Below are 24,039 nucleotides of genomic sequence, written 5' to 3' on the forward strand. Positions count from 1 at the left end.
AAATTCAAAATTCGCACCAAAGCTAACCCCTAACCCAGCCCCCTTAGGCTTTCCGTTAGCTCTGGAAAGCCTATAGCTGCACTTTGCAGCATTTGAATTTCGCGCCGAAATGAATTTCGTAACCCGAAAAATATTTCGTAACCCGAAACAGTTTTTGCCAATCCAACTTTTTCGTATCCCGGAAATTTCGTAACCCGATCATTTCGTATCCCGAGGCACCAGTGTACAAGGTGTTGGTTATTACCTATAAAGCCCTAAATGGCTTGGGCCCAGGGTACTTGGAGGACCGCCTCTCCCCATATAATCCGCCCCGCGCTCTCAGATCAGCCGGGAAGCAACTGTTGAGGGTTCCTGACACAAAGTATACCGTGACTGCACAGAGGGCTTTTTCCATCTCGGCCCCGCAGCTTTGGAACTCCCTTCCCGATGAACTCCACTCGGTTACCTCCCTTGACCTGTTTAGGAAGAAGTTGAAGAGCTTCCTCTTCCAACAGGCTTTTCCCCAGACGCTGTGATTCCTCCTCTCTCCCCGTTACACTGGCATTTTAAGCTAGTTATTGTTGTGGTTTTTAATCTTGTGTTTTTATCTAGTTTTTAATAATTTGATGTATTGATATGGATTTTTATGTGGATGCTGTTTGTAAATTTGTACATTGTGTAGTACTTTGTTGTAACCCACTTTGATCTCTCAGGAAAAGCGGGCTATAAATAAACAGTTTATTATTATTATTATTATTATTATTATTATTATTATTATTATTATTATATGCCCGAGCTGGGAATGTGGAGTCTCCAGAATCATAGTCCCAACACTCAAATGACTTGAAGGAACACAACAACAAGTGGAGGAGCAGAAGAGGTGCCTACACTATAGAAATAATGCAGTTCCACACCCTTTTAATGCCAATAACAACTCCTACAGAATCCTGGGATTTGTAGTTTGGCGAGGCACCAACACTCTTGGGCAGAAGAGGCTTGCAAAACCACCAACTGCCTCTTCTGCCCCTCCACTACTACTATTTCTTCTTCTTGCTGCCTTCCAAGTCGTTTCTGATTTATGGCCACCTTAAGTGTAAAGCTATTATGGGGCTTGCTGGCCAAGTCTCTTCTGGTTTGCCAGGGCCATTCTCTGAGGCTGAAAGAATGTGACTTGCCCCAGTGGGTTTACATGGCGGAGTTGGGATTCGAAACATGGTCTCCAGAGTCATAGTGCAACACTCAAACCAGTTCTAGCTCTCAAGAGCTACGTGTCATTGGGGTTTTCTTGGCAAGGTTTCTTCAGAGGGGTGTTTGCCATGGCCATCCTCTAAGGCTGAGAGCGTGTGGTTTGCCCATGGTCACCCAGTGGGTTTCTATGGCTGGGTCGGGATTTGAACCCTGGTCTCTCTGGGAGTATTAGTCCAACACTACATCACAATAGTCCCCCCCCCCCCTTGGGCAGGGAAAGAAAGGGAAAGGTGGCAGTTATAGCATGCATTTAGCTTATTTATTACACATTAAACCGCTTAGGGAGTGCTTAAACACACTGATAAGTGCTATAGAAGTGTACAGTACTTGCTATAGATGAATTGTTATTTTAGAGAACTGATAGGAATGTTGGTTAATTCAGTATTAGTGTTTTATTGATCATATTTTGCATTATTGTATCATTTTTATTGGTGTAATCCCGCCTCACTCCTTGGGAAAGGTGGGAAATATAAATAAATAAATAGTTTTTTGTGGGTTTTTGGGGCTATGTGGCCATCTTCTAGAAGAGTTTATTCCTGATGTTTCGCCAGCATCTGTGGCTGGCATCTTCAGAGAATATAAATAAACTTTATTATTATTATTATACCGCTTATCAGTGCACTTAAGCACTCTCTAAGCGTTTTACAATATATAATAATACACTAAATGCCCCTAACAAACTGGGTACTCATTTCAGCAACCTACAGAAGGATGCCAGGCTGAGTGGACCTTGGAGCATCTTTAACCTAGTGGCCTTTATGAGCGAGTGGCTGCAGTACCGGCATTTCACCACTGCGCCACCAAGCTGCACTCTTCAAGCCGGTTATAAACAAAGGCCCTAGAGGAGCAACAATTCCCCACAGGCTCAGCAACTGTAATTCCTCCGCGCCGCTAGAGGTCGGTGTGGCGCAACCCGGGGCCTGCCTTTCTTTCCCAGCCTCTCGCTCATTCTCTCAGGCTTCCGTTGGTGTTCCGCGTGCAGCCATTGCAGCCTCAACGTTCTCTTTCAACCTCTGCTGACCCTTCCTCCGCTATGAAGCCGGTGAGCGGTTGAGCGCGAGGGACTGAGGGCGCGCACGCGCACTCGCTTCCTCCGCGCGCGCGAGGGGAGGGGCGGGGCTGGTTGGCTGACGCGGGAGAGGGAGACCCTTAACGTAACGTGTGAATGGTGCCAATTAGCGGGCAGAGGGTTTGGCTTCGTTTTTAGAAGTCAAAAGAAGATGGGGAGACTCCTTCATATTATTAAGGTTTGCCAGAGTGGAAGCTGGGAAGCTCCTGTCCCTTTCTTTAATGGTTTTCAGTGTTGGGGCTCATATGACTCTGGAAGACCCAGGTTCGAATCCTGACCTAGCCATGGAAACCCACTGGGCGACCTTGAGCAAGTCACACTCTCTCAGCCTCAGAGGAAAGAGGATTCATATGACTCTAGAGACCAGGGTTTGAGTCCCTGCTCAGCCATAGAAACCTTGGGCAAGTCACACTCTCTCAGCCTCAGAGGAAACAAGACTCATATGACTCTGGAGACCAGGATTCCATTCCTTGCACAGCCATGAAAGCCATTGGATTACTTTGTGCAAGTCACACTCTCTCAGTCTCAGAGGAAATAGGGCTCATGTGACTCTGGAGACCAGGGTTCGAATCCTGGCTCAGCCATGAAACCCACTGGGTAACCATGGGCAAGTCACACTCTCTTGGCCTCAGAGGATGGCAATGGCAAACCCCCCTCTGAAGACAATCTTGCCCATTAAAACTGGATAGGGGCGACTTGAGTCAGAAAGGACTTGAAAGACACACAACAGTAAAGAGATATGTGAAAGCCAACGTGTTGCAATGGTTTGAATGTTGGACTCTGGAAGGCTAGAGCTTGAGTCCTTGCTCTGCCATGGGAAACCCATTGAGTGGCCTTGGGCAAGTCACACTCTCTCAGCCTCAGAGGAAGGCAATGGCAAACTTCCTCTGAACAAATCAGATAATAACAACAATAATAGTGTTTTTAGTGGGTTTTTTCTTTCAGAGAAAGATGCCAGCCACAGATGCCGGTGAAACACCAGAAATAAACTCTTCTAGAACACGGCCACATAGCCCAAAAAACCTACGAAAAACTCTGGAAGCCTTCCACTTCACATAATAATAATTAATAATGGCTATTTTTTATCCACCTCTTCCTATGGATCTTGGTGGGGAACGTTGTTGTTGTTATTATAACAAGTGCTGCTTGTCATGAAAGCAGGTAGCAAAGAGTGCCTGCTGAAATTCCCATTTCCCTGTAGATAAGACCCCCACATCCTGGAGTTTGGTTTATGTTTGGGATCTTGTAGCACCTTTGAGTCTCACTGAAATAAAGAAGTTGGCAGCATGACCTTCCCTAGACTTCAGTCTATTTCCTCAGATGCATATAGACTACAGTATATGCATCTGAGGAAGTAGGCTGAAGTCTGCATGGCTATATCTTACTTTTATTTTTATTATTTTTACCTTTTGTGGTAGAGTTACAGCATGAAAAGTCTGTCAAAGTGACTTACCACAATGACCTTAAGATATGTATACCATCGAGAATAAATGCCCAGGAAGAGCCTTGCTGGATCACACCAAAGTTTGGACCATGGGCAGCTGAGGAGATGCATCTGCCTGTGGGCCTGTTTCTTCTCTATTTGGCAAAATGTCAAAAATGGCCAGAAAATCACAATGAATTTAAAAAACAAACCCCAAAAGCAAGCAATGGTTCAAGTGTGAGGGGCTTTGTGGAGGCAGCTTGGGACCACACTTTCCCAAGATGGCAGGTGGAACAATCCACTTTCCTTGGGTTTATCCCAATGCACACCATCCGTTTTGAATATTTACCTTTGTATGTACAGTATAGTTGTTACCACATACAACTAAGTAAGATGTCACCACCTTATTTTTTCTGTATGTAATTTTCTTCCCATTCTAAAATTATTATTATTATTATTATTATTATTATTATTACTATTATTTTAATTCCTCCTGCCATCCCTTCACAGTAAGTACATCCTCTCATTCTCAGGATGGCAGGTGGAACAATCCACTTTCCTTTAGATTTACCCAATCCCAATTGCTTCTGGGTGGGTTACTGCTTTTATCTCTCATCTACTACAGCTTGCAGCACTCTTCTGCCTAATGCTGCCTTAAATTTGTCTAGCTTATAATGTTTTATAAATGTGCTTGGCTCTTTCCATCCTGCTGCCTCACATATCTCTTGTAAGGAGGAGGATGTAGACTATGCTGTTGTGGTAGCCATTGATCTCTTTGAATGAAGATACACATCCCCACTCCTGATTTAGATCAACATCCTGTCACTCACAACATCAAACCACATGCCTCTGTGAAACCCACAAGTAGGACATGAAGTCAGTAACACTCTTCTGTGATTTCTGGAATCTTTGCATTTATAATTATTTATTGTGTTTCTTGACATTAGAAGCCTTAACTTAAAATGTACTAATGCAGCAGATTTGAAAGGCCAACTAATTTATCCCTTACTGTCTTCAGAGAAAAAATACCAAACGTGTACCAAGCTTCCGCAAGTTGCTGAAGACGAGCAAAATAAAACTTGACAACAAATTAAAAAACAAACAGTTCAAGCAACAGAGTACTGCTAAGAAATACCGAAAAGAACAGAGGAAGCTCCGACAAGCTGTCAAAGATGTTGTATCCAAGACACCATTGCCTTTGGACGATAAGAAAAAGCATCCAGGTGAGATTTACATAGCTGTATATGTAACTAAGTAAGCCACCTCTACTGGCTACTGACTAGCTACTTCTGTGACAGTGGAAAATCACTGTCATGGAAGGCAGGGAAACAGTGGGTACTCCTCCTGGCTCCATGTGTACAGGGAGCATGCAAGGGCCACAGGTTGTGCACTCCCATTCTGTGCCCATATCATGTTCTGGCTAAGGAATTGGTCTTTCAGAGATCACATGTCATCTGGATTGCAAGGCAAAGAGATGGTTCAGACATAACACTGAATTATGGTGAGGCATTAGGTGAATGATCATTGTCATTTCCTCTTTCTGATCCTTGAGGCAAATCAGAGTTTTGGTTTTGTCCAAACTGCCAAAACATGGCTAGCCAGAACTAGAAACTAGAACTTGTTTGCATCTGTTTGAGTTCTGTGGAAAAAGGCCAAGTTGAAACTATTATAATATAACATCAGATACTTTCACAGTAATGTAAAGCTTGAAAAAATAGCACAGAGTTATACATACATTATACTTCACAAGTTTAAAGAGAACGAGTTGATTGGCTCTGATACAGGTATACAAATGTAGAAATGAAAGAAGTATTTTCTCCTGTCTTTTACAGTTTCATGTATACATTTCCCTTGGCACTTTCTTTCTTTCTTTCTTTCTTTCTTTCTTTCTTTCTTTCTTTCATCATTTGCCTCAGCAGAAAGGCAGGAAGAGGAAGAAGAGGAAGCCCTCCCTCTTGATATGATGGATGAAGATGATCTGAAATTAATGGAGGAGTTGGCTCAAAAGGCATCTTTTATAACCAGAGACTTATCTTCCAAGTAGGTGTTTACAAATGTATGGCAGTGTTTTTCAACATCTCAACACCGTCTGCTTTATCAAGCATGTATTCTGTCTATTTAGCAAGCATTGATGTAGACAAGGTGTAAAGCTTAATTGTGTGTGGTCTGTCAGAGGCAGATCTAAAATGCTATTCTGAGTCATAGCAAGAAGTATTTTTTTGCTCATGGAACAGTAGGAGATTGCAGTAATACTTGCTTTTTAAAAAAACAACTTGGAAATATGTGCTCAAGTGCTGCAGAAGGTAAATGCACAGATTCCAAAGGAAAGGGGGAAAGAAAGAGGCAGGGAAAGAAGTTTGGGGAGCTGAAGGAAGTACTTTTAATGGGTTTTACAGTGAGATCAAGGGCTCCTCTGTCATTGGCCAAAACACATTATAGAAATAATCCAGTTTGAGACTGCTTTAATTGCCCTGACTAAGTGCTAGGGAATTCTGGGAATTGTAGTTTATTGTGGCACCAGAGTTCTCTGACAGAGAAGGCTAAATGTCTCACAAAACTACAGTTCCCAGGTTCCCTGTCATTGAGCTAGGGCAGTTAATGCATATTCAAACTGGATTATTTCTGCAGTGTGTTTTGGACTGTTAGCTGAGTTACAGATGCTGTGATTCTTACCCAGAAAATTGTATTGGAAGAACCAGATGAGACAGCAGCGAACCTGAGAACTCAAATCTTGTTGAATTTAAATTCTCTCCAGGCCCAGCCAGCATGGCCAGTGGCTGTGATTTTGGACTTCAGATCCCAGAAGTCTCAGTCATGTTAGCCAATAGCCTGGGATTCTGGGAGCTGAAGTCCAAAATCCCTTAAAGAGCACAGTTTGGGGACCACTGATTCAGAGGATCTAAGGTTCTGCATTCTACTGTAAAGATAATTTGGTGACAATTGCTTCGTCTTCTGCTTATAAACTATAGCATTAGGCAAAATTCAGTAACAGGCAGTTTGTCTATTTTAATTTTTAAAATTATTTTAGCCTTCACTGAAGCGTATAAAAATTTGCATTGATCAGGAGTATTTCGTGAATTCAGTGAGAATCACTATACCCTGGGGTATAACACTGCCCCCCCCAGTCCATATGAGTGTTCATGAGTACATAATCAGGTTTGTTCTACAATATGTAAACATACAGAAAGTCCTAGTTGATATGATGTAGTATATTTGTAGGTGTAGTTGTCAGCTTTCCTATTTTTGTTTTGAGGGACAGGAAACCCAACAGAGTTTCTGTATCTTTAAAATGCTACTGATTTGTCTGTCAAAGTACTCTATATAGCAGGTGGCAAAAATTCAGGAACATTATTTCCCATGCCTGTGTTGTGGCTCTAATTATGTGTGAAATCTAGTATAGTGTGAGTCTAGAGGAATAAAATGATTAAAATGGCCTGGGTGAGGTTTAAAGTTTAATGAAGTATCATTATAGAGGAATGGTGATTATGTTTTCATTGGATGAATTGTTTATTCCATAGTGAACCTGTTCATGCCAGGAAACGTAAGAATGAGAGCGTGATTGAGAAATATGAGAAGATGCCTAGACGCATGCAAACTGAGCCTGAAAAAGAAGTTATTCATCTGCTTCCTATTAAAGACAAACATGGAATTATTCCACAGACCATGGAAAAACCAGGTGAGGCTCCATCAGGATCACCAAGCAAGCAGGTGGTTTAAGACCTGAAATGTGTAGCACTGTTGAATCTTAAAAGAGTTTGTGTTTCCTTGCAGTTGTCAGGGTGGAAGAGGAGCAAGAAGAAGAGGATGTTGCAGAAGAAATGGAAAAGACACAAAGTAATACTTTGAAAACAGTAATTTGGCCTCTAATTTCATTCCAATAATAATATTTTTCTTGGAACACTAGTGTAAGCTTATTAATCAGTCCAGAGAACACTTTATGGGCTGTGGTCCTTGGTGAATTACTTGAATATGTAATTTTTTTAGAAAGTATAATTCTGCCAGGACAATGAATTCTCTTAAACTGCTCCCAGATGTTGCATTTAGGAAGTCAAACTAAATCTTAAAGAAGTGATCCAGCCTGCTGTTAAATTAAATCAGAAACCTGAAGTATTACTTGAAAATCTTTGCTAAATATAGTTGAACTAATCAAACAAAACCCAGCTGACACCCCAAATATTAGTTTACTAGTTTGAAATAGGAGTTTGGCAAAAGGCTGATTTGGGATACCAGTGAAAACTTGTCAGCTCTTCCAGATGTCTCCTTTGCCTGCTGTGTTGTGGAAGAATGCCCAGGTGGGCATAGATATAATCTGAATGCTCAATTGCTTTTGTCATCACCAGTTCATGCAGAACCTTTGCCAGTTTTGTCTCCTGAAGAGCTGTTAGTTTACAGGAGACAGAAGCTACAAGAGAAGAAAATACACATAGCTGCTTTAGCATCTGCTATCCTGTCTGACCCAGAAAGTAATGTAAGTAACATTATAATTGCTTTGAAATTTGGCAGTTAAAAAGTATCAAAAGAGTGAAAAGTAGAAAATATATTGCAACTGCAAATTTGAATGTTGGATAGTGTAGCTTAGGAGAGTCTGCTGTCACAACACTGCTGCCCAGGCTTCTGTCCAGTGTGGTTTTATTTGTATCATTGTCAGTGTTAGAGGACAACTTCCTTTCTGTCTGCTGAGAAGGAGGCATCTAAGAAAATGAGTTGCTTTCCTGCCATCCAGAATTGTGTCTAGAGAAAGGACAATTGAATGATTCCTTATTCAAAATTTCAGGATTCAAAATTTCCCATTGAAGGACTTGTATAATTAAAAAAGGCCTGAAATGTATTGCATTTTTGTTTGGTTGGCAGTTTGAGGCCCAGCTTCTGGCAACCCAGCAGTTTGAAAGCATGCAAATGCAAGTAGATAGGTACCACTTCGGTGGGAAGGTAACAGCGTTCAGAGTAGTCTTGCTGGCCACATGACCACCGGAGTCATCTTCTGATGATGCTGGCTCCCTCGGCTAAGTCATGAAAATGAACACCACCCCCTACAATTGGTTACAACTAGACAATCATGTCAAGGTGACACCTTTCTCTTTTTACATAACAGTGTATAATCATCCTGCATTTGGAATTGTGAATACTGTATATTACAACCCCTTTTTAAAGCTAGGTTTTAGCCTACAGTTCCTGTCAGTCCTAGCCAGCATGGTCAGTTTTCAAGTATGGTTGGAACTACAGGCCAAAACCTCTGAAGTGACCCAAGTTGGAGAAAATTGATCCAGGCTATCCCAATGAGCAACAGACTTGGATTCTCTCTCTCTGGGTTCATGTTAGCATGAGTACCAGATTTGCTTTGCACCTCAGTTGCAGTAATAACATAATAGCATATAAGGTTTATCTGTATTTGTCAGTTTTTTTAAATGGATATGTCTTCCTTAAATCAGATGAAGAAGCTGAAAGAATTGCGTGCAATGTTAATGGAACAGGACCCTAATGTGGCTGTGACTGTGCGAAAGCTAGTGATGATTTCTCTGATGGAGCTATTCAAAGATATTACTCCATCTTACAAAATCAGACCTTTAACAGAGAGAGAGAAAAACACCAAGGTGAGATTGCAGTATTTTTGACAGTGATGTGGTCAGATAACTTCCTTCTTTGGATAGACATAAAATAGAATGCATGTCTGAAATGATTTCTGCTGAATATGCTGTTGAGATTTCTTATATAATGACAGTTTGTCAGCTTAAGGTATATTGACATTATATATCCATTTGATATCACTTTAATTGTCATAGTTCCATCCTAAGGAATGCTGGCATTTTTAGTTTAGTGGGCTACTTAGAATTCCAGTCTAGTGCACATCCCTGAAGTATAGTTCCCAAGGTGCCCTAAGAAGAAGAATTGAAAATTAGTTCATGGTACCTTGGCAGTGCTAGGTAAGGAAATATTAGAGCTCTAGCAGAGAAGATAGAACGCTTTTAAGTGCTTCAGGGTTTCTTAGAAAGGAAGGATAGCAGATACACTTTTTATTGTTACAATGTTGGTATTTTGTCTTTTACAGATAAAAATTTAACCCTCCTTTCAAAACTGGAGTAATCATTTTTCAGAAATACAGTGGTACCTCGGGATACGAAATACCCAGGTTACGAAATTTTCGGGATACGAAAAAATCCCATAGGGAATTATTGTTTCGGGTTACGAATGTTTTTTCGGGTTACGAAAAAAACTTTTGGTGCTTTTTTCAGCTTTTTCGCACGGAATCGCGGCTTTTCCCCATTAGCGCCTATGGCAATTCGGCTTACGAAGGCTTTTCGGGTTACGAAAGCGGCCGCGGAACGAATTAATTTCGTAACCCGAGGCACCACTGTACTACATAAACACTGCATTTCCCATGTGCAGGGGGAGGGCAGAAGCAAACCCCTGTTGGTGGGAACTGTAATTGAAAGACCTGGAAGATAATTATTCCTCACTGAAATTTGAGTTAGAAAGCCAGTGTGATGAGTGTTTGTTTAGAATCAAGGTGATCTAAGCTCCTGTCTGCTCAGTAAAGTACAGAAAATTCATTGGACAACCTTGAGCTTTTCATATTCTCTCAGTCTAACCTACTTCACAGTGTTACTGCAGCAATCAAGGTGCTAGGGAAGAGGAGAACCAGCTCAGGAAAATCTCAGTTCCTTTGAGAGAAACCAGCATAAAAATCTAATAAAGTTGTGATAGTTGTGTAATTGCTTAGTAATTGGAATCTGGGATCGCATTGTGTAATATAATACAGTAGGTTGAAAATTAAAATACAGTTAAAATACAGTGTGCCTGCGCCATATGTGGCTTTCAGCTTATGCTGAAGCAGTGCTGTTAAAAAAAAAAAAAGAATGATGAGAGTGCCACGCTGTATGCACAAGCCTCATTGTTTTCAATGGGTTTTAAGCATACACTTTTTTTGCCTTGCGCAGGGGTGGGTGGGGGGTCCGGAATGGATCTCCTGCATAAGGGAAGGGCCCACTGTACTTGAGAGCTTTAAAATACAATTTAATCTATGATTAAAACACTTACCTGTAAAACATTGTTCTGTTACTTTCTTCCCTCACTAGACACATACAGTTAAGAAGACCTACTGCAGAGACATATTGAAAATAAGTGTCAGAGTGTTTTTAGTGTAAATATTTTACAATTGAGCTATCCACAGCTGATTGAGAAAATGCCTCTTGGATATTTTTTTTCATGGTTGTGCCTTCAGATTTGTACAAATATATGCTTACTGTACTGTAGCATAAAGAATGTCTTCTGGACTTTAAAATGTTTTAAAGTTATCATACAGTGAATTTACCCAGTATTTCTTTGCCTATCCACAGGTTAGGAAAGAAACACAGAAGTTAAGAGAATTTGAAGAAGGCCTTGTGAGCCAGTACAAGTTTTATTTAGAAAACTTGGAACAGACTGTGAAAGGTATGATGCCTGCTTGGACATAGGGTAATCAGCAAGAAGCAAACTACATACTTGAATTTCTCTGATACAAGTACGCAATGGAAAAGTGAGACATGAGGAACTAATGAACAATCAGAATAAAATTACATATTCAGGCATATTCTCCAGGCCAGGATATTTGGTCTGGTGACACTTCAGCCTCTTTGTGTTTTTGGTTCTTTCAAACTATTTACAACTTAAATTTGGATCATTATTCATGTTAATGACAAGAGTCAGTTCATCTGTAGACATTACAAGAATGATTCACTAATTTCTTCAGAAGTGATCAGGAGTAATGGAGGTTTATAATTTCTTGTAGCATAATTGAATTGTAGATCGACGCCATGGTCAAACTTGATCCTAATAGCCTGTCTTCCCCTAAAGCAGAATTGTTCTAAACATAACCTGGCTAGAGACTAATATATATAAACTGGATTATACTATTCAAAGATATATCCATGTTAGTCTGTAGAATCAGTATGTAGAGCGATCTTGTAGCGCCTTTGAGATTAACTAAAGGAAAGAATGTAGTGAATAGGGTGATTTTCAGTCTTACCCATTGTTTCCACATGCATTTAACTGAGATGTATGGAGTCCCTGTTACTGTGCCCGGGGAAATAATTCAATAAAGAGAACTGCTAGTGTTTGTGCCTAGTTTTTGGACACTAATAAATGCTAAGCCTTCTTTCAAGCAACAGGGTGAAATATTTCCCAGGATACAGAGGATGTGCTTTTTTCAGCAAAATCAGATGTGTATGGGTGTTCTCTTCCCACTGCAGCCTCTTGGGCACCCAAATCCTATACCAGAGGGCTGGAAAACCCTCTGGATTTGGTTGTAAAATCACAGAAGAGTGGGAGAAGTTCTGTCATGCTGCATCACTTCAACATTGGATTTTGGCCATCATTGCAAGGGGGAAGTTAGGAAGAGAAGCCCATCGGTAGTTGCATCCTGTGATGTCATTCTGCTAGACAAGCAGAGCACACTCTGATGGAAGGAATATCTGTCCAGCTTTCAAGGAGTCCCACTCTTTCTCAGCCTGCCCCCTCTCTTATACCATAGCTCAATCCCTTCAGGTGGATCCCTCAACCTTTAGAAGAGAATTTTCAGGAGGCTCTAAACTATTTCTGGAGAAAATAGAAATGGGGAAGCCATTTCACAGGTGTTGCTTTAGATATAATACAGTGAGTATTTAAAGGATATGATTGTGTGTGTCTTAATAGGTTTTTGCACAAAAAATATTAGTAATTAGAAAATATAGCAAGGGAAAATACTCAGGTTTTGCATAATGTTTCATTTAGACTGGAAGCAAAGGAAATTGAAGAAAAGTAATGTGGTATCACTAAAAGCGTACAAAGGCCTTGCAGAGGTTGCAGTGAAATGCCTGTGTGAGCTGCTGGTGGCCTTGCCTCACTTCAACTTCCACAACAACATTATTGTTCTGATTGTTCCACTCATGAATGATGCTTCAAAGCAGGTAGGTATCTCATATCAGCTGTGAGAGCAGTGGTGACTATCATGATTTGACTTTTTAAGCAAAAACTATGACTTTGAAATTTCCCAGGTTTCTGAAATGTGCTGTGATGCAGTAAAGATCCTCTTCAAGCAGGATAAACTAGGCTTTGCCTCACTTGGTGTGGTGAAGGTGATTTCTGGGCTTGTGAAAAGCCGAAACTATGATGTTCGACCAGAGGTAAGCTTCTGGATCTGGCTTTTAAAGTGTTTTGCTCCCCCCTTGCATAATTTCCTTTTTGATGTACCAGCAAACATACTCAGAAGCTTTCTAGTTGTGTCTAGATTATTTGTGTTCTTTCCTAATTATTGGCAAAATGGCAGCTAGGGAGTTCAGTGTGAGAGAAGGAATGTGCATGTCTTAAATAATCTTAAAATATTTTTAACACAATCTATTTTTACTAACTTGAGAAATAAATATTTTTTATTAACTTTAGGTGTTAATGACACTACTTCATCTAAGAATTAAGGAAGTAGAAGTAAAGAAAGATGCAGAAGATATTGCACCAAAGAAAAAATTTATGTCCTATAAAGAAAAAAGGAAAAATCTCTCAAGGATGCAAAGAAAGGTATTTTTAATGCCGTGCTGGGCAAACATCATTGGAGGTTGATCAGCAAAGGAATTTGTAGCTACTTTGTTAGTTCTGGCTGCATCAAGTGTTTCTTGGTGCAAGGGCGCCCGAGTTTCTTCCTTGCAGCAAATCCCTTTTGATTTCAAGAGGACTTGCAAAAGCAATTTTTGTAATGATCTAGTGAGGGGGGATGCGGTGGCTCAGTGGTTAAGATGTCAATTCTGATGATTGGAAGGTTGCAAGTTTGACGCCATACAGTTTGCTGTATGATGAGGTGTGCTCCTGTCACTAGTCCCAGCTTCTGCCAACCCAGCAGTTCAAAAGCATATAAATCCAAGTAGATAAATAGGTACCACTTCGGTGGGAAGGTGACAACGTTCGGTGCAGTCATGCTGGCCACATGATCACCAGAGCAGTCCTTGGACATCGCTGGTTCTTCAGTTTAGTAACAGATGAGCACTGCCCCCTATAGTTGGTTGCGACTAGACATTCATGTCAAGGGACTACCTTTACTTTTAGTGAGGGTGAAGCTGTATTTGAGAACATTTACTTGAGAAAATCCACTGAATATGCTGAAATTTCTTTAACCATTTTTATGGCCCTTTATATTCAGAACTTTGGGCAAATCTGCCAGCACTGTAAACTACAGCTTTGTTTGTTGAATTGACACCAGTTATCCCTTGTTTGTGTGTTTCAGGGTAGATTTTTAACCTGAACAAATTTTCCTTGTATTATTGAAATTGTTTCAGTTGAACTGAAAATAGTGCCCAGTGTGTTTTTTCGTATCCTCAAAGGCTAGTCCTGGAGGACTGCATGATACCCCACCCCACCCAACCCCATTTTTATGGCAAACAAAGAGCAATACCTGCAGGAGGAGTGATTCACTATTTAAACAAGTTAATTAGCTTTTAAAATGGTCCTCCTGGTACTGTTTAAAATTGTTTAAAAAGTCATCCACTTTTCCAAACTGGAAGTGGATTTGTGGTATTTTTTGTTTGCGATGTTGCCTGGATAGGGAACTGGCCCTTGGACCTGTCAAAGTTGTTGACACCAAAACTTATTTTCAGTATGAAGGATGTGGGGAGGTGAAGCGCAGCTTGTGGAGAGCTGGGAGAAAATGAAAATGGCCACCTCTGTTTAGTGTATAGGAAATATTTCATGTGAAAAACTTAATTTTGTCAATATTGCAAGAATGTTTGTTGCCTTATACAGTAAAAGATTTGTGCATTTTTATAGTGGAAGAAAGCAGAAGAGAAACTGGAGCGAGAACTCTTAGAAGCAGAAGCCTCAGAAAGTACAGAGAAAAAACTGAAACTGGTAACTTTTCCCCTGCATGTATATGGTGTGGTGTTAGATTTTACTTATTACACTCTAGTAAAATAAGAGCAGATTCTGCAGAACTTAGCCTTTGCTCTTAAATGCTTCATTAAAATGCATAATTAAACACCTAATTAGGAATTTTGGGGTAAATCTATATTACTCATAGCTTTTGCTAATTACAGTAGTTTAGAGAATGTAAGACTGCAATAAAAGAGTTGTGGTTTGTTCATTCTGAACAATTCAGTAATTGTTGGTTTTCAACATTATGAAGTATTGCAGCGCTGATTATATTATGGCCATCACCGTTGTCACTGATGATGCTGAAAACCATTAACTAGGACCTGATATTGCTAAAAATAACTGCATTGCTTGGGATGGGATGGCAGGATTGAATAAAATACAAAGTGAAAGCTTAATTAAAATGAACGTCATAATATTCCATGAATTTTCATTTGTCTGGCTTTTCTCTACAGCACACAGAAACCTTGAATATTGTATTTTTAACTTACTTCCGAATACTGAAGAAAGCACAAAAGTCTCCCCTCTTGCCTGCTGTGTTAGAAGGTCTTGCAAAGTAAGGATTTCAGAATAATTTTGTGTTGTAGTCTAGTGAGTTGGGACATCACAACAAGCCAAAATTGTGAAGTGTGTGTATGACTGATTGGCCCTTTTATTGGTGGGCATCTGGGGTGGCCCAATTCACAGATTGCTTAAGTGAGCTAATTTCTTCTTGATTTTAAATCTTTTAAATGTCCTCTGAGGCTGAGAGTGGCCCAGTGTCACCCACTGGGTTTTTATGCTTGAGATTGAACACTGAGATTGAAAGCCTGGTGCCCAAAGTCGTAGTCCAATGCTCAAACCACCACTATGCTGGACTTCTCTCATCCCTGTGAAAATCCACTCATTCATTATCTAGTGGAGATAGTGTGGTGTAGCTTTTTGAGTGTTGGACTATGATTTTGGAGACCAGGGTCTGAATCCCTGCTCAGGCATAGAAACTACTGGGTAACCTTGTGCAAGTCAAATACACTTAGCATCAGGGAAGGCAAAGGCAAAACGCCCTCTGAACAAATCTTGCCAAGAAAACTCCATGATAGATTTTTTTTAGGGTTGCCGTAAGTTGTAAATGAGTCAGAAGCACACAACAACAAAAACAAACATTACCTAGTGGCTATGAACCAGGCTACATCCAGCTAACAAGGGTTTAATTTACTACTTAGAATGGCAGAAAGTTATGGCCTGTTACAGACTGCCAAAATAAAGCTGCTTCAGGTCTCTTTGGAGGTATGCTGTTTAAATGATACATGCACCCTAAGAATCCGGAAGCTGCAGCAAAGCTGCACTCCAGTGCTTAGGAATGGAGTGTGGCTTTGGCACGACCTCCGGACTCTTAGGACCCATGCATCATTTAAATAGCATACCTCCAAAGAGACCCGAAGCAGCTTTATTTTGGCAGTCTGTAACAGGCCTATGTAAGATCAGAAGGCATACTCTTGGCCAATCAAGCTTTCTGTAGATATAGAGGTGCTAATACATCTGGAACCTTCAGAGGTCAGGATACCAAAGTTTTACTGCCTTGGTCCTCAGGGTGCTGTCAGTCTGTGCTTTAAAGATCTCTTGTTAGGATACTGACCTTTGGCACAAGGAAGGTTGGTAGAGAATGATCCCAAAGGGTCAGAATCCCGCTTTTTTAGCCATGGGGAAAGTCTACAAAAGTTTTCTGTAAGTGGCAAGACTGTTTTATGACAATTGGTCATAAAATGGTCAGGACAAATGGTGTGTGATGAGAAAGCTACTGCAGATACTTGAAATGAATGAAAATTGAAACAAAGTGTTTTGTGTTTCCCTGAATATTTTTTTTTAAATCATGTGTTTCATTCTTTTTTATTTTTAGGTTTGCTCATCTCATAAACCTGGAATTTTTTGATGATCTCTTGCTTGTTTTGCATTCACTCATTGTGTCAGGAGTAAGTTTAATATCCTATCTAATGAGGGAAATGACTTTGGTTAGTGTCCAGGGTGGACAACTTGTAGCCATCCAGATGTTGTTGGAGAGTAATTCCTGTCATCTTTCACTGTATTGGCTAGGACAGATGGAAATTTCAGTCCAGTAACATCCACGAGTGTTCTCAGCCAAGATTACATTCTTGTATATCAGTGGTCCTTTTTCTTGGCTGGGAGTGGAGGTGGATAGCCTAATCTCTTCCCTCTCCCAAAAAATGAGATTGCCCTTTCTTAACTGCTAACAACAGTAGGAAAAGTGATGTATATGAATTGTCAGGAATGGGATGTGTACCTGTAGGCAAATGAAAAGGACACAGCTTTGTGATTTCTTGTATTTCTAGGCATTAAGCCACAGAGAAAGCTTGCACTGCATTCTTTCCGCTTTCCACATTTTATCTGGTCAAGGTAAGAGTATTTGTTTGTAGAACAAGTTTGGAATGTGTTCAACATAAATGCTATTGTTTTGGTGGACAAACTGATATGCCAGTTGTGCCCTTTCCTGGAAGTAAGGGACCTAGAAACTGTAGTGCATGCACTGTTAACCTCATGACTCGATTTCTGCAATGCATTCTACATAGGGCTACCCTTGTACCAAGTCCAGAAACTAGTTAGCACAAAACATGGCAGCCAGGCTGATCATTGGTAAAACTAGAACTGAAATCTCTTCAATAGTTGCCTATTGGTTTCCAGGCACAGTACAAGGTGTTGATGATTACCTTTAAAGCCCTACATGGCTTAGGTCCAACCTATATAAGGGATCACCTACTTCCGTACAATCCGCCCTGTACCCTCAGGTTCTCTGAGAGTAATTTATTGCAACCCATAAAAACCAGACTAACGGCAGCCTCCCAGAGGATGTTCTCCGCTGCCACTCCCAGACTATGGAGAGCCTTGATGGAGAAGATCCGTCAAATAACAAGCCTAGACAGCTTCAAAAAAGCTGTCAAGACGGATCTCTTCCGGCAGGCCTTCCCAGAATAGTTCAATCTAATTTCTCTACTCTCCCTACTTTACGTAACCACTGCCTCTACTAGAAAATTGCTGTCATTTGAACAGGTTTAATTTTTAAACGGTATTGTATTTAATCCTGTTTCAAAGGGGGGGGTCAGTTTATTTATTGAAAGAATGTATTATTCCAACATATTCTAGTCATGTAAACTGCCTTGACTGCTGCAGCAGAAAGGCTGGGTATAAGAATGAAGTTTATTTATTTATTATAATTTATTTGACATAGATGTAGTATTTTCATTTTATTTTTTTATTTTTTTGTAACACTCTGGTCCCTCTTGATAGCCAGCATAATGGAGCAGATTCTAAGGAGCTTTCAGAAGGGAGTTTTCATTGTGTTGTTAGATAGGATTGTATTTTCATTTGTTTTCTTTGTTCTTCACATGAGCTCTACTTGAACATTTGGAATGTATTTTATACAAATACAAATAAATGTTCTACAAATAAATATACTACAAAGATTTCAGTCCCTGGTGTTCTTGTCACCAGTGGAAATTAAGCCATGTAGCCACTTAGGAAAATACAATGTTTACTAATTATTGTAGCCATAGAAACAAACCTGTTTAACTGATATTATTTTGGGCAGGTGATGTCCTTAACATCGACCCCTTGAAGTTTTACACACACCTTTACAAGACATTGTTTATGCTACATGCGGGTAATTACTGTTTTCAGTATTTTGAGTATTGATGGCTTTTGAAGGGATATGGGTAATTGAAATGGCTTTGTTGTTTAACACCACAGGTTGTGGTTGTCTTTCAGTAGTTAAGAAAAAAGTATTGAATTCTTTTATTCTTTGTGTGGTGGGTGGGATGAAAAGTCATGGTTTCAGTTAATCTAGGAATGAGAAAGTGTGTTTTCAACCCATCTGTAACAGAATAGAAAGCAGATTTCAAGGCTTCAGCAAGCAAGTAAACTTGAAAAATATCCCTCGGGTGAATCCTTAGTGGAATTTTGCAGTGTATCTTCACTTGTACGATAATGCTTTTGATACTTAACTGGTGATTCTTACTTGAATAAGTTAAAAGGACAGCAGGAATAGGGGGTGCCTTAAGTTTATTGTTGATATACTTGCAGTGTTTTGATTTCTTTGTGCTTCAGGTGCTACAAATGAAGATGTAGCAATTATGTTGCAGTGCCTGGATGTGATGTTCACTAAGCGTCGGAAACAGGTGTCCCAGCAGAGGGCTCTTGCTTTCATAAAGCGCCTTTCTACACTAGCTCTCCAGGTCCTTCCAAACTCCAGTATTGGTATCTTGGCAACCAACAGAACATTAATGCATGTAAGTTCCCAATAGCATGGTTGAGATCTGATAAAGTTGTGAATACAGTCCTGTTGAGTTCTGCAATGTCTAAGCTTTGCGTGAAAGCTCACACAGTTCTGCATGTTGTATTTTAACAATCAAAGGTACAAGCAATTGTTGGGAAACCTGTGGCCCTCCAGATGTTTTAAACTATGAAGGGATAGAGGCTTTGGCTTTCAGGAGATCTTGGAGGGCTACGTCCACTTCCACACCAAAACTCCCACATTTCCTCCCCAAATACCCTCTAGGTGACATGGGGGCATTTTCAATCTTAATGTCATGTTAAGATTTTTAAGGAGCCCCTGCTTCTTGGTAGAAACAAGAAATCTTTTCAGTGGGGACCTCTGTTCTTTGGAATTCCTCCTTTAGAGAGGTTGGCTGGGCCAGGCCAGTTCTGTCTTGACCTTCTGAAAGTTCGATAATCACAATATTTCAAGAAAAACCTGTGAGCCGATGCTAATTATTGGCTTTTAATCAAAGGTTGGAATATTTTAATTGCTGCTGTTTGAAAATGGTGGTTTGGATTTTGGTTTTAAATTATGTAAGTTGGACTTCATATGGAATTATTTGGTTATTATGCTTTTTTTCATTGTACGGAATTAATGTGAGACACCATTGTAGAATAAACGTGTGGGATAGAAATAAATCATTTGTGTGATGTAGTAACAAAACATTCCTGCAGTGTGATGAACAGATGATTCACACATAAAATATTCCTACCTTGTTTTGAAAATTGCTGGAGCATCTATGAAGACTAGTAAGTTGCAGTTTACTTTGTACTAGATCAGAGGTTCCCAAAGTTTGCTCTTTTGGGTATTTGGAGTTCAGCTCACAGAGACTACAGCCAGCTTGGCCAGTGGTGGGGATTCTGGGAGCTGAAGTTCAAAACATCTGAAGGACCAAAGTTTGGGAACATCTTAATCTTTAACAGGTAACATGCATCCAGTAGGGCACATATGTGTTTAAGGGCCTTAGTTGATCAGTTTTTATGAGGGAGATTAATTTATTTTGCAAGAAAACATAGCAAAAAGCACATAATCATTGTCCCATTTTACATGGAATTTACTCTTTTTAATTTATCTTGGTTGATATTAAAGACATTTCCGAAGTCCGACCTTCTCTTAGACAATGAATCTCAAGGAAGTGGACTTTACCTTCCTGAGCTGGATGAGCCAGAATACTGTAATGCTCAGAATACTGCACTGTGGGAACTGCATGCTTTGCAGGTGAGTGGCACAGGACTTGCCTTCTTGGAGAACATCTTGAGTTTCACACATTATTTTGAACTGCTGAAATATTTCAAGACTTCTATTTTTTAATGTGGCTTTTTAGGTTTTTTAGGCCATAAGTATATACAGTCAGCCCTCCACATTTGCGGTATTAATATGTTTTGCCTAGGAATTTCTAGGTCCTCCTGTTACCCATGCTGGTTTATATAAATTTTGGAATCCATGATAACCCTTAATGACCCCTGGATGAACTCTAGCAGCCTGTCCTCCATTACTGGCAAAGCGAGAGGACATGTACACCTCCCCTAAGGGAGCACTCATATTAACATCTCAGAGGGTCCGGGGAAGTCGCATGAAGGGATTATCTCAAGGCTGGGAAGAGTAAAAGGATTGCCTTCCCTGAAGCTATCAACCTCCTCCTCGAACCTATTGTCCGAGTGGCATAAGCCCTTTATACTATCTAAAGCAGACATCCAGGTGAAAAGAAAATCTTTAGAACACCTTTGTTTCGGCCAAGCCAGCCTCTTTGCCTCAGGCCAGATTTGGCCTATAAAAAGTCCCCACTTTGGCTGCTCAGCACGCCATTTCCAAGTCACTCCACGTCAGTCAGACCTCTGTTCTGGTAGCCGGCATTTCTGCTCACTCCCAGGTTGCGGAGCAGACTTGTCTCACTGTCCAGCACCCCATTTGCTCCCTGGAGGGAATCTACATTTTGGTAAGCATCTCCATTAGTAACGCCTGAAATCTGTTCCCATTTTCCAACCCTAATTTTCCTGAGTCCTGAGTGTGTGTGTGAGTGTGTGCGCAACGCATGTGTTTTCCCCCGTTTTAATAAATTAGACATTAGTTATTAATATCCGTCTCAGCTTTATTTATTGGGATCCCCTGGTCTACTCCGTATACATATCGGGAGACGATTCTGCAAGGGCCGTCGTAGCAGGCCCTCCTCTTGCAATATTTGAGCTAATAACAATAATAATAAAATTCCCCTAAACGGACCCTTGGCTACACTCCAGCATAACTCTGCTGGAAATTGACCATAGAGTTGTGCTGGAGGACTTGAAGATTACCAGAGAAAACATTTCTCTAGGCATTTATAGGTCCTCCAGCATGATTCTGTGGTCAGTGTTTGGCAGATGTTGACTACTGAGTTGCACTGGAGGATCTAGACTTTCCTAGAGAAGTGTTCTCTCAGGTAAAAACATAGTGGGTTTTTTATTTGCATTTTATCACTTTTACGGGGTCCTGTGCCCCCAGGCCCAGCAAATGTGGAGAGCCAACTATAAGCAGACATTGTTGAAAAATAATTTGGGTTGTATAAAATTGAACTAAACAACTGCATAATTTATTCATGGGTGTTGAAATTGGCATTTATGGAGGGGTAGACCATGTTTGTTTTTGTTACAATCCTTCTTCCCTCTCAGCATCTTTAATCAGCTGCTTCCAGCTATTTTGGTCAAATAGCAATCTTCATTGCATTCATATAGAAAAAAATCACAGTGCTCGCTATCTGCGTTGAATGTTTATTTAAGCAGGCTTTTAATTGTTAAGCAGGGAAGGTTTTTATTTATTTGTGTGGTTTTATCTGTTTTTAACTTTTGTGTGGCTTTTAAAGTTTTTATAGCATTTTATGTGGAACTACTATAAATGTGGAAAAAATTGTTTTTAAATTTTTATTGTAAACATTTTTTATTTACTGTTTTTGGAAGCTGCTTTGAGTCGTATTTTGGGAGAAAGGCACTATAGAAATTAATTAAATAAACTTTTTTTCAGAGGCATTATCATCCAGTTGTTCAGAAATTTGCAGCTCATCTTGCAGCTGGTGCTCCAGGTGAAGGATCACAAGCTCTTGGGCATGAATTTAGCAGGAGGTGAGAGAAATGTTTTATTTATTATTTGGAAGAATGATAAAGATTCACTGTAAAAACATTTAAGTGGCTCTGATGTTTTGGGGGCTGGAATAGAAGCTAATTCACTGATGTAAGGCCGGTTACTCTGATCTAGCAGCCTGTTATCTCTCAGTGGACAGTCCTTTGGTTCTGGGAAACCCACAAAAAAGGCAGGAAAGCTATAGCTCCTTGTTTTCTCTATCTACAGACTAGTTAGTGATCATCACTTATTCTCATTAATAGACAAACTAATTTAAATGTTCTTTTCTTGAGTGAAAAGTCCCTTTTTAAATTCAGCATTAGCTTGGGGAGGGAATAGGGATAAGGGATCAGGTTGTCAAAAATCTTCCTAAATGTCAAGGATTTTATGGGGTAATCCTGGGGTTTCATGATTAGTGATGAGAAAAAGAGGGAGTTCTCTACAAGCAGCTGTTTAGATCTTCAGTCTGGATTCATATATTTAAAATGTAGTTCTTCATTTATTAAAAAAACATAGTTGCTTAGAGCTCACATAATCTGTAGTAAATGTTATTAATCTATAGTAAATGTAAAGATGAACTTTGTATTACTGCTACCACAGGTCACCTATGGAACATTTTGAGTCTTACAGTATGAAAGGAATGGCTTTCAATCCTCGTGTCCCATCAGTGGCTCCAAAGAAAAAGGTACTGTTTTTTTCCACATCCTTTTTTTTACATCACCACAGTGCTGCATAAAATGTAACAATTTAACTTAGTTTATAGTTGTATTCTTCCCATCTGTTTACAAGCTTATAACCATTGTTCGTTTCAGGGCAAATCTTTACCAGAGGAGTCATTTCTCAGTGAAGACTTGAACAAACTGTTGAAGGTTCATCTTGCAAAGTCTGCTGCCCAAGGTGCTGTGAATTTTGCTGAACACTTACAGGCATTGCCAGTGTCATAGGTATACTACAAGCCAATGCAAACTCAAAAAGAAGGAACTATACGAAAGAAACAATTGACTTTTTCAACAAAAAATTCAAATACTTTCCCTTCTGTGGATGCTGGATTTTCCAGAATGAAAAAGCCCATAAAGGAACAGGACCATGTGTTTTGGAGCTACATTGGAGTTACATTTTAGATTGTTGAAGAATTCAGGAATGATGAATATCGTTTTAGTATTGATGCTTGTAAAGCTGTTCAAATTTGCTTTGACTTGTGTATAATGTTGTACAATTCTCCAGTACAAAGTTATACTTTTCTAAGAGGGAATATTTTAAAAATGGTTGCATCCTGGAAATCTCTTACCACTGTAAATAATTACATATAGCTTTTAAAAAGATGTATGTTTTTGGGCTAAAGTTTTTTGTTTGTTTGTTTGTTTATTTGTTTGTTTTTGTTATTTTATACTAGAATATTGCTAAATACTGTGTGGTTCCAAGTTTGAACAGTTGATTAAATACAAGACTTGCAAGGTTATCTACTCCCATTCAATACCAGTTCATGTTCATTTTCTTTTCATCATTTCATTAATTTAGATGGGATAAATAATCTGGTAAGGAGAATGCCAAAAAGCATGCCCTATTAGCAAAATATGTTAACTTTAAAAATTGCCAAACAAAATTAAATTTAGACTACATCCAGATTGACATAAAAGGAACACAGCACTAGTTTTAAAGTCTAATGTAACTTTTCATCCCAAATTGTCAGTCTGGTGTTATCGCAGCATGGATAGGATACCAGAAGTCACTCTCTTGTAGGATATTGACAGGCCCTATGTAGTGGTGGAGGCCCTTTTGTAAGCTCTAACAAGGGACATAATTGAAGTGTTGCATTTAGTCCAAGCACTGACTTTCCCCATCACTTGCCTAAATTCTTGATGGCAAAGCAATTACAATCTAGAATTCCCCTCAGGAGGGCACTGTTTCCATGTATATATGTAACCCCCCCCACACACACACACACGCCCCACAGCTGTGTTTCTTTTCCATCAGTAAATGTCTTTCTTTCTGCTAACAAACTATTTCTCTACCATTTCCTGGGACTAAAATAAACAAACAGTCTTTCCTGGATTGACA

General features: G+C 39.8%; 1 protein-coding gene across 5 annotated transcripts; it reads left to right on the top strand.

Annotated features, from left to right (window-relative positions):
• Positions 1-2,145: 2,145 nt before the first annotated feature.
• NOC3L (NOC3 like DNA replication regulator) lies at positions 2,146-23,440 on the top strand. Of its 5 annotated transcripts, none has more exons than XM_042456842.1 (21): positions 2,146-2,269; positions 4,738-4,942; positions 5,636-5,759; positions 7,238-7,395; positions 7,491-7,553; positions 8,060-8,187; positions 9,149-9,310; positions 11,054-11,147; positions 12,465-12,640; positions 12,728-12,856; positions 13,113-13,244; positions 14,484-14,564; positions 15,041-15,141; positions 16,462-16,534; positions 16,913-16,976; positions 18,166-18,237; positions 18,681-18,862; positions 19,981-20,109; positions 21,886-21,983; positions 22,582-22,665; positions 22,787-23,440. In XM_042456842.1, exons 1-21 carry the CDS (start codon positions 2,261-2,263, stop codon positions 22,923-22,925), a joined length of 2,403 nt encoding a protein of 800 aa, XP_042312776.1. In that variant the 5' UTR covers positions 2,146-2,260; the 3' UTR covers positions 22,926-23,440. The 5 variants fall into 5 exon arrangements, with proteins under 5 accessions (XP_042312776.1, XP_042312777.1, XP_042312773.1 ...); XM_042456843.1 differs by having other exon boundaries at positions 2,246-2,269; positions 22,582-22,666; positions 22,794-23,440; XM_042456839.1 differs by lacking the exon at positions 2,146-2,269 and adding an exon at positions 2,332-2,474.
• Positions 23,441-24,039: the final 599 nt, after the last annotated feature.

The sequence above is a fragment of the Sceloporus undulatus genome, chromosome 3 (assembly GCF_019175285.1).
Source record: "Sceloporus undulatus isolate JIND9_A2432 ecotype Alabama chromosome 3, SceUnd_v1.1, whole genome shotgun sequence".
NCBI classification, from domain to species: Eukaryota; Metazoa; Chordata; class Lepidosauria; order Squamata; family Phrynosomatidae; genus Sceloporus; species Sceloporus undulatus.

What these genes read in the sequence shown, in the direction of transcription:
- NOC3L (XM_042456839.1), top strand. Translation starts at nt 2,448, where the DNA reads ATGGGGAGACTCCTTCATATTATTAAG. An exon ending in TGTCTGACCCAGAAAGTAAT is followed by an intron (nt 8,188 to 9,148) that starts GTAAGTAACATT and finishes TCCTTAAATCAG; the next exon opens with ATGAAGAAGCTGAAAGAATT. An exon ending in ACTATGATGTTCGACCAGAG is followed by an intron (nt 12,857 to 13,112) that starts GTAAGCTTCTGG and finishes TATTAACTTTAG; the next exon opens with GTGTTAATGACACTACTTCA.